The 9,894-nt window shown below is 44.7% G+C and overlaps 1 protein-coding gene and 1 pseudogene across 1 annotated transcript; one reads left to right on the forward strand and one right to left on the reverse strand.

Annotated features, from left to right (window-relative positions):
• The first annotated feature begins 758 nt into the window (after positions 1-758).
• LOC107523086 (non-histone chromosomal protein HMG-17-like) lies at positions 759-2,005 on the forward strand (annotated as a pseudogene).
• Positions 2,006-2,646: 641 nt separating this feature from the next.
• On the reverse strand, positions 2,647-6,763 carry PNRC1 (proline rich nuclear receptor coactivator 1). Its single transcript, XM_007533538.3, has 2 exons — positions 5,973-6,763; positions 2,647-3,735 (listed from the first exon to the last, which is right to left on the reverse strand). Exons 1-2 carry the CDS (start codon positions 6,513-6,515, stop codon positions 3,295-3,297), a joined length of 984 nt encoding a protein of 327 aa, XP_007533600.1. The 5' UTR covers positions 6,516-6,763; the 3' UTR covers positions 2,647-3,294.
• Between the last annotated feature and the right edge of the window lie 3,131 nt (positions 6,764-9,894).

Here is a 9,894-nt window from a genome sequence, read left to right on the forward strand (position 1 = left end):
ATTGTGTCAGGGAGACTACTCAGTGGTTATCATACATGTAGGAGGACCTGGTCTCTTTTTAAGGACTTATTGAGAGAGGAAGAGGAAAAAGACCCAGAGCATCATTCTGACATATGTGATACCAGGCATCAAGCTCAGAACCCCATCCTTGAGGGTCCAACACTTTATCCACAATACCACCTCCCAGTTCACAGACTGCATTTACTCTTCTATATGTATGGCCAATGGTTAAACAATAACATTTGCTTAACTGTACACTTGGTACAGAACTATTATCAGATTTCATGTCTCCTGAAATACTACCTTATCCTCCCTATCAATTGTGATTCCGTATGAACTAAAATGATAGCAATACCTTTCTCATTTCTGTTCCATCTCAGAATCACCTTAACACCATCTCCTTCTTCATGTCTAATCATTGCCCAACTGCTCATATCAATTTTGTTGAGATAGCATTAGCTTTGTCAAACTAGTTTGTCATATGCATACATATATACATACTATTGAGTAGAACAAAGTTTCAAGTGAAAATGTGTAAGCTGGGCCAAGGAGATACTCAAATCTGTGAAATTTGCATTACCTGAGATCCCAGGTTCAATTCTCAGCAAAACCATAAGCCAAAACCAGTTAAGTGCTCTTTTCTTTGTCATTCTCTTTTATCCTTTCTTTCTTTAAGTAAGTGGGGCTGGCAAGATCCGGAAAAGTGCATTCTTTGCCATCCATATATGATCCATGTTCTAGTCTGATCTCTACCACACTGCAGGAAGCTTCAGTGCTGTAGTCTTTCCCTCTGGCCATGTGTCTCTATCTGGAAAAATCAACCAAGCTGAGCAGTGTGAAGAAGCGGCGAGGAGGAACCCCGGACCAACCACAGCCCACGCGCCGCCACGTCCCCGTGCCCAGCGCCCACGTCCCGCCGCAGTCGCCACCATTGCCCAAGAGAAAGGCCGAAGGGGACGCCAAGGGAGATAAAGCCAAGGTGAAGGACGAGCCACAGAGAAGATCTGCAAGGTTATCTGCCAAACCTGCGCCTCCAAAGCCAGAGCCCAAGCCTAAGAAGGCCCCTGCAAAGAAGGGAGAGAAGGTACCCAAAGGGAAAAAGGGAAAAGCTGATGCTGGGCAAGGATGGGAATAATCCTGCAGAAAATGGAGATGCCAAAACAGACCAGGCACAGAAAGCTGAAGGTGCTGGAGATGCCAAGTGAAATGTGTGCATTTTTGATAACTGTGTACTTCTGGTGACTGTACAGTTTGAAATACCATTTTTTATCAAGTTTTATAAAAATGCAGAATTTTGTTTTACTTTTTTTTTTTAAGCTATTGTTAACACACAGAACATTGTTTTTTGGGAGAGGGCATATGTCATTAATAGTGTCTCCAAAGCTAGATTTTCACAGGGGAAAACACCTTTCCCTTCTAGTTTTGAGAGATTTCCTCTGGTTCGAAGAAGGAGGAATTTCTCTATGTTGAGACACATTAACCACCTTGGCCCAAATGCCTTATGGTGTGGAGAAACTAAAATTCGTTTTATGTCCTCTTCTCTCTGCCTTCAGCATAGACTTGACTCCCTTTAGCCCAGAGACCTGTTGAGCCCGGACTCAAAAAAGTGGTTACCAGTATGTCAGGCAATCTGGACTTCACAGTGTCACCATTGAGATGGCATCCCTCAAAAGAGCTGTGATATGTATTTTTTTTAGATTGTGGATTTTCAGATTGAATAATTCAACCATTTTCATTTAATTTTCTGAAAGTCAGGGTCGGCTTGTGAAAAGTTGTTAAACAACATGCTAAATGTGAAATGTCAACCCTCACTCTAAACTTTCCCTGTTCAGAGCATCGAATGAAGATTTCATCAGGTTTTATAGTGGCTTTCTGATTTTGGTATTCCATTGAAGAAGGGAGTTTGAAAGTTGTTGTATACTGTTAACGGCTGTCTGCCCATGTCCTGCCTGAAATACCATGATTGTTTAAGAAAAGTATCTTTAATAAAGCTGGATACAGTTGGCTTGGAAAAAAAAAAAAATCAACCAAGATATGACAATCTTCACAAAACCAACCAACCAAAAACTACTTTATATATATATATGGCCTGTGGGTTGTACAACATATATAGCACTGAACTTGAAAGTACTGAGACCCTGTGTTTGATTCCTGGCATCTTATATGCAGAGTGACATGTTACCACCATTTAATACCAATAAATCAAATCAGTATTCTATCACTTAAAAAAAAAAAAGGCTAAGTCAAGTGGTACTTCTTCCACACGGAAGATAATTTTTTCCCTTAAGAGTAAAACCACTAAACTGTTACTAATAAAACTGTGCCTTCTAAACTGCATACAGGAAAAATGGACAATTGGTTTAAAAATTCACATAGCTAGTAATATGAAGAGCTGAAACTCATCTAATTTCATCCTGATGAAATTTTAAACATGGGAAACAGTGAGGAGGCTCAATGGGCTTGTGATGGAGGTTGCAGATTTGACCTCTATACTGATATGTGGCATGAAGTGGCATGAAGTAAATCTTGAAAATCTATCTTGGGGGAGATGTGGAACTTGTTACCCCGTAAGTGACAACCCATAAATCAACATTTCCTCAAAAAGCCATTAAAGAACTAGTCACACAGAAAAAAGGCAAGACTCACTTAAAAGGGGGGGCCGAATTATTATTATTATTATTTAAAAATTTGATTACAACCAATTTTGTTGGCATTAAAATTAGGAGTACTTTAAATTTGAATGGAAAGAAGCCGAAAACCAGAAATTAAGTTTGGGACAAATGTGAATAGGCATTTTCTAGTAATTATAGAGGGCAGAAATAAATTTAGAGAAACACAGACAAACTCCATGTTTACAATGATTATGCCACAGACTTAAACTTCAGTAGTGCATTAGTGAACTGTTCACATTTAGATCTTCAACTTGAGATTTGATAGCTGTTTCTTGGTGGAGGGAGAAAAAAAATCTCAGTGCCTTGTGTGCAAATGAATTGGTCTTTCATGTGCCTTAGCACACACTTAAAAATCTCCATTGCATATATACAAAACACCTACCAGTATGGCAGGGCAAAATACATACTTTCATAACAAAACTATAATGTACCTCTCAAGTATGAACAATATACACATAATACATGGTATACAGTATTTACAAAATATAAAATATAAGCTGTAACTGTTTAAGCTCTTTTGCCCTTGTATGCTGCAACAAGGCAAAATTCCATTTCTGTACCAATTTTCCTTTTAAGAGTTCAGGAATTTTGGGAACACTATGTTTTACATACATACTGAAATCTAAGTTTGAACTTTTAGGAGAGTTTTTAAGTGTACTGCTATTAACTCCTTATTTTGGTTGGAATTTTCAACAGTACTTCCCATCCAGTGACTAGGAGGCTTTGGAAGAACACTAGGAGAAGGTGGATCACTAAACTTTGCCCCAGCGTAATTTTCTTTTTGGCTCACTTCAGTTACAAATGATTTCTTCAAATGCATATTCTTAATGTTCTCAGTATTTTTAAACGGCTTTTTTTCCTGCTTCTGAATTACACTCGATGCAACAGAATCCTGCCAAAAGTTATTTTCATTTCTTTTTGTAGAAGTGATCCTGGTTAGCGGTAAGTTGAATCTGCTTTTCTGTCTGTTTATCTTTGGTTGTTCACATACGTGTAAACCGTGCACAAACTGGCCGTAGGGAATGGCAATTTTCTCTGATTTTCCCATCTTTGATTTTAAAACCTACAAGACAAAGAACATGAAAATGAATTTTAACAGGCTCATAATAAAAAATGTAGTTAATCACCATAGTTAATTACCAGCATGAAATGTATAAGCTGGTTCTAAAATGCTAAACATAATCCAAAGTAACTACATAGCAGTCCATCTTTCCATAATTTTAAGAGTAATACACTATGTTCAGAGTACTTATGCCAAATTCCTCCAGTGAAAAGTAGAGTTTTTAATAGGATGCTACCAAGAGAAATGTGCAAATGTCTACATTTTAGCTGTTTAGATGTTTACAAATAAATAAAAAATAAAAGTAAATAATCGGCATAGCTTTTATTTGTAAACAGATCTCCCAATTTATTTAAATTATTTTTTACCAGGGCACTGATTAGCTCTGGTTTATGGTGGTGCAGGGGATTGTACCTGGGACTTTGGAGCCTCAGGCTTGACAGTCTGTTTGCATAACCATTATGCTATCTACCCCTGCCCGCCAATTATTTTAGACTTCTTCATAGTCGTCCAGGAGGGGGAGCAATGAATAATGGACTCTCAAGCATGAGGTCCCTAGTTCAATCCCTGGCAGCACATGTAATCCCTGGCAGCACATGTACAAGGAGTAATGTCTGGTTCTTTTTCTTTCTCGTTAGTAAAATAAAGTCCTTTAAAAAAAGCTTCAGAGTAAATAAAAATTTGACTACCAGGAACACTAGTGATTTAATAGTGATATACATGATTGTAACACCTTCAACTGCCAAAGTTTTCATTCTTAGTTTGGCTAGTCTTTTTTCCAAGTTCATGGGATTCAGTTCTCAATACTCCACAAACAAGCATGACCACAGGTAGTTGTGGTAGACTTTTTAAGTGAGCGTTTCAATAATGACTACTAAAAGAAAACTACCTCCTAGGTCCTAAAAGCAATTCTTTTATGTAATATTTATCACTTCTTCCAGTTACATGTGTTTCCTGCCTGTGTGCTACTTAAAATGCTTAAGTGGTTTAAATGCTTTAGAACTTGGGGGCACAACCTCATCAGATTTCCTAACTTACGCTAAGCTTTACAGGCAGTGCACCTGATCACTGCCCCCCTGCAAGGCACCACGGAAGCAAGGTGCAAAGTGTCAAGTGAGATCTGGTGATGGCAACTCGAGGCAACTGCTTCACACCTTTCCAGCAAATACTTTGCTGATCAGAAAAGTATATAAAGCTTCCTTTGAGGTTATCAATAACACTTCATTATCAGTAAAAACAGGTTTTAAACTTGATAGAAAAATCTTAAGGTCACAAGCCACAGCGGCAAACTTAAAAAAAAAACAAAAAAACAGGCAGCAAGTAAAATCGGGTCACAGCTGGAGAAAACTCCAAAGCCTGTCAGCAGCGAGCAGCAGTAACTGTCCTTTGAGGTTTATGAGCAGAAAAACAAGTCAGCAACACCCTTGCCCTTCAGAGCCACTTAGGCGGTCTGCCGCCCTCTCGTTGTTGGTCTCATCCTCGCACGCTAAGCAGCCGAACGCCCAGGCAACGGCCAACTTCCCAGACGAAGGAGCTTGAGCCGAGCGGCCGTGGGCTGAGCCACCGCGCAGGCTTCACCTTTAAGTCTCTTCCCCTCAAAGACCCGCTCACACAACAGGTCGCTTTCAGAGGGCCGCAGCTCCGCGGCTTCTTGAAAAAGTGACCGAGTTCAGCCAAAGAGAAGTCGGCTCCTATCCTACATCTCAATACGCAAAAATGCAACCGCGCCGAGCCGCCGGTGAACCCGCTCCCCGGGCGAGGGCGAGAGGGGGAGGGGAAGACACGGCCGACGTGTCGGCAACCCGAGTGGGCGCTGCTAACGGTCTGGACACCGCCAGCGGCCCCTGAGGACCTGGCCGCCTTCATGAGTGTCCCAGTGTTCGGCACGTAGCGCGCTGACGTCAGCCTCCCGCGGGCCCCGCCCCTCCCCCACTCGGGCGCGCCAGGAACACCGAAAACCCCTGGAACACCGCCAGCCTTCTAAATCCGGGCTGTTGCTGGGGAGCAGTGCCTCTCCCCATTGGCTGGCTCGCGGGAGCCAATCAGCGGCGCCAGCGCAAGCCTCAGCCCACCCCCCACCCCCACAGCAGGAGCTGAGCGGGCGTCACGGAAACTTCCCTCCAGAGTAAACAGCCGCCCCTCGCCCGGCCACCTCCCCTCCGCCCCGAACTCCCAACCCCGGGGGCCGGCCCGGGTCGTCCAGGGGACGCGAGCTGCTAACTACCCCTTCGCGGCCTCACCTCTCTTCCAAGCGACGGCTGGTCGGGCGCCCCTGGTGGCAGCTGGCCGGGGAACGGGCTTGCCGCGTCGGTTCGTCTGGCCGCGGGTCCAGCGGCAGAGGCGACGGTCCGCTCCGTGACCTCCTCCGGCGCTCCACTCTGACTCTGGGCGACGGGGCTCGGGCCACCCTCCAGGCTCGGCCGGTGTTGCTGGTACTGGTGGAAACGGCTGGGTAGCTGCCCCGCCGGGTTGGCCCGCACCTTCTTCTTCCGCCGCTTCTTCGGCGCCGCCCGAGGAGGGCCCCCAGCAGCGGCGAGGCTGCAGTTGGGCAGCGGGGCCGGAGCGCGAGCCGGCAGGGCCAGACAGGGACCGTCTCCTCCCATAAAGTGAGGGAGGAAGAGGGTGGGAGGCAGCGCCCGGGGGTCCGGGATCCGAGGCAAAGGCGGCGGGGCCGGACTCACCATCGGGAGGGCCCCGAAGTAACCGCGGGCGGAGAATCCTACGGGCGCGAGACGGCCGCCCAGGACCAGCGGCTCCCGCTGCGGGACGGAGACGACGGTCATGGCGCGAGGAGGATGGTTCAAGCGGGGGTAGGGGCGCAAAAGCAAGCAGAGATCGTAGAGACGAAGCGGCTGCGGCTGCTACGAGAGCCCGAGAGAAGCGCACTTCATCCTTGGGCGGTGGCGGCGCAGCAACAAATAGCCGCGGCCCCAGCTCCCAGTGTTGTTATCTGAAGCTCCGCCCCCTTGCCCACCCACTTCCCTGATAGGGCCCAATAAGAACGCGGCATGGCTAGACACCCTTCCCCGAGGCTCCGCCCCCGCCACCTCGGAAAGACAAACAACCAGCTTGCTGCAGCGGGGCACAAAGAGAGCTCACTGCGCAGGCGCCACCAACCGGCCCTTTCGGCAAGAGTAGGTCCCGCGAACAATGAAGTTCCGTTTCAGCCCCACCTCCCCCACTCTTCTCCTAATTCGCCCACGCACTGCGCTCGGGAGGCGACGGGCAGGGTGGGGTGGTCGTGGAAGTGAAAGAAAAAAGTAGCCCAGGTGCCCCGCCCACCACTAACCTTGGGAAGTTAAGGATTCGACTTCAGTTGTACGTAATTGCATTGCTATATATTAAGATTTCATTAAATATAAAAGTACCTTCGAGGGATTTGGCCTCGCTAGCGATCGTGAAGAAAGCCAGTCCACATTTAAATTGCATTTTAAGCGAGACTCACTAATATTTACATTTGCTGGGATCAGCAACGTTATTATTCACCCATCGACCACGGTACTACATGTAATAAAGGGATGCGATGACTTCAGGACTGAAGCAAAAAAAAAAGAAGAAAAGTTACCCATAAATCCGTAATTGGACATTAGGATGTTTAGTGCCTTCCTCTTAGAGTCTGGGGCTGCAAAACGTTTCCTGGTGCAGACGAGGAGGCGAAGGAGAAAGTGAAAAAGCTCTGCAATATACTGTGTATTTCTCTGCCTTAGCTGTGTCGATGGAAATCTCATCATTTGCCCGCACTAAACTCAGATACATACATAATTACGGCTGTTAATCAAGCACTTATGAGCTAGGAACAAACAGTTATATAAGTCATCTCACTTTTTCCTCACGGCAATGTTAAGAACTAGATGCTCTTCTTTTTTTTTTGACACGCAGACCTGCTTCACAGCCTGTGAAGCGACCTCCCTGCAGATGGGGAGCCAGGGGTTCGAACTTGCGCTTAACCCGCTGCGCTATCGCCGGACCCCTATTATTTATTTATTAATAGAGCACTACTCAACTTTGGTTAATGGTAATGTTGGGATTGAATCTGGTAGCTCAGCGCTTCAGGCATGAAAGTCATTTGCATAACCACTATGCTGTTCTCCCCCGCCCCCCTCAGATGCTCTGATTTGTCCTCATTAAACATCACCCTTACTACATTCCTACCCCCCACTAGATTTTACGTTGTCAGAGGACCACAATAATACTATGCCTTTCTTTACTCACAGCAGAAACCAGTATTTTTCAGCATTACAATGCTTGGTAGTGGGTGATGACTAATACAAAATTGGACAGGGGGAACAGAACAATGCTTTCCTATAACCTTCATATAAACTTTTGCTAGTACATTTCATCATCATTGACTGTCAGATTTTATACTGCATTTTTTTTTTTTTTTTTGTGGTGTGAGTGTTTAGGGTCATTGGATGATGGACATCCTATTACCAAAAATGGTGAAAAACTTTACAGGGTCTGTAATTCAGATCCAATGGCCTGGCCAGATCTGGTGAAGTGCAGGCAGACATTATGAAACCTTTAAAATGGAAGTAATTTGTTTTTGTAAGTTTCTCCTGATTCTTTTTCTTTTTAAATTTTATTTAACTAACCAGAGCACTGCTCAGCTCTGCTTTATAGTGGGGCAGGGGATTGAACCTGGGACTTTGGAGCCTCAGGCATGAGAGTCTCTTTACATAACCATTATGCTAGCTACTGCCACCCCAAAGTTTCTCCTGATTCAATGCATCTTTTCCGTAAGTTTTCACATTGTGTTACTTCAATTTCTTTAAGGTGGGTAGACATACTCTATTTTATATATGATATAAATAATCTTTCAAGTCCACACCTTGGATCAGGAACTGAATCACTTCAACTCCTAAAGTCTAGTGCTCTATTCATTATATCCCTGGGATATTATCATATCCTCCCTTCCTGCCCCACAGAGTACAACTTTGTAGTTAGAGCCAGTTTAGTGAGTTTCTGTTTTTTCCTCAGGGTTATCCCTGGGGTTGGTGTTTGCAATACTCCATTGCTCCCAGTGGCCCTCCTGCCAACCAGCCCGCCAGCCAGCCTGTCTGCCTGCCCTTTCTGTTTTTACAAGACAGGGAGGGAGAGTAGAAGGGAGACACTGTTGGACAGAAAATACACATGCAGCACTGCTCCACCAATAATGAAGCTTTCCTCCCTGCAGGTGGGGAATGGGGACTTAAAACCAGATCCTCCTACCTGATAACTAGCTGAATCTACCTGCTGTGTCACCATCTGGCTCTCTAGTTAGCCTTTAAGTGAAGGATACATTTCATTGTGTCTTTATATGTTATCTTTTTGAGGCCTGAAGAACTGAACTCATAGCTAAACTCTGGATTATATACTTTGAGGAAAGTAGCCCAGTGGGGCTGGGATTTAGTTCAGTAGTAGAGGTTGAGTTTTTTGTTGTTTTGTTTTCTGACTTATGGTAGTGGCAGTGACTGAATACCTCAGAGCCTCTGGCCTGAAAGTCTGTGCTATCTCCCTAGACCTCAGAACTAGAACTCCTACTTCATTTGTATTAGGCACTGGATTGATTCCCTGCCTTGTACACATCTATAAGAAGTCACCTAGAGCCTTTTCAGAGATTACAGGCATGACAAACACTGAGAAGTTTGGTCAACCCAGTTCTTTGCAGGACTTGCTTTCTAAGCAGAAAACATTTATCATCGTATACCTACAATTCTCAGGAAGACAACAGAGGGTGAGGCAACCTAGGGAAAGTGGCTCTCTTGAGCTTGGACAGAAGGAGATAAGACACTGAGATGTCCCCCAGTACAGAGAGGCAGGCTTGAACACTCAGATGAATGCATGCCAAAGCAGGTGCCCCTCACACTTGGGCTATCTTACCAAATATCTTCATTTTAAAGCCAAATGAACTGAATTTTTGTTTTGTCTTGCCAGTGAACCAGTGAGATATTATATTCCTTTTTTTGTTCAGTGCAAAAACATGGGTACCCATTTGTTTAACCAGCTGATTATATTTGGTTATTTTATTTGGTATCACTAGGGAGTATAAATTAAGCTACTTCTAGGACACTAAAAATAAATTACAGGGCAGAGGAGATAGCATAATGGTTATGCAAAGAGGACCTCACGCCTGAGGCTCCAAAATCCCAGGTTCAATCCTTAGTACTGCCATAAGCCAGAGCT

The sequence above is a fragment of the Erinaceus europaeus genome, chromosome 13 (assembly GCF_950295315.1).
Source record: "Erinaceus europaeus chromosome 13, mEriEur2.1, whole genome shotgun sequence".
Taxonomy (NCBI): Eukaryota; Metazoa; Chordata; class Mammalia; order Eulipotyphla; family Erinaceidae; genus Erinaceus; species Erinaceus europaeus.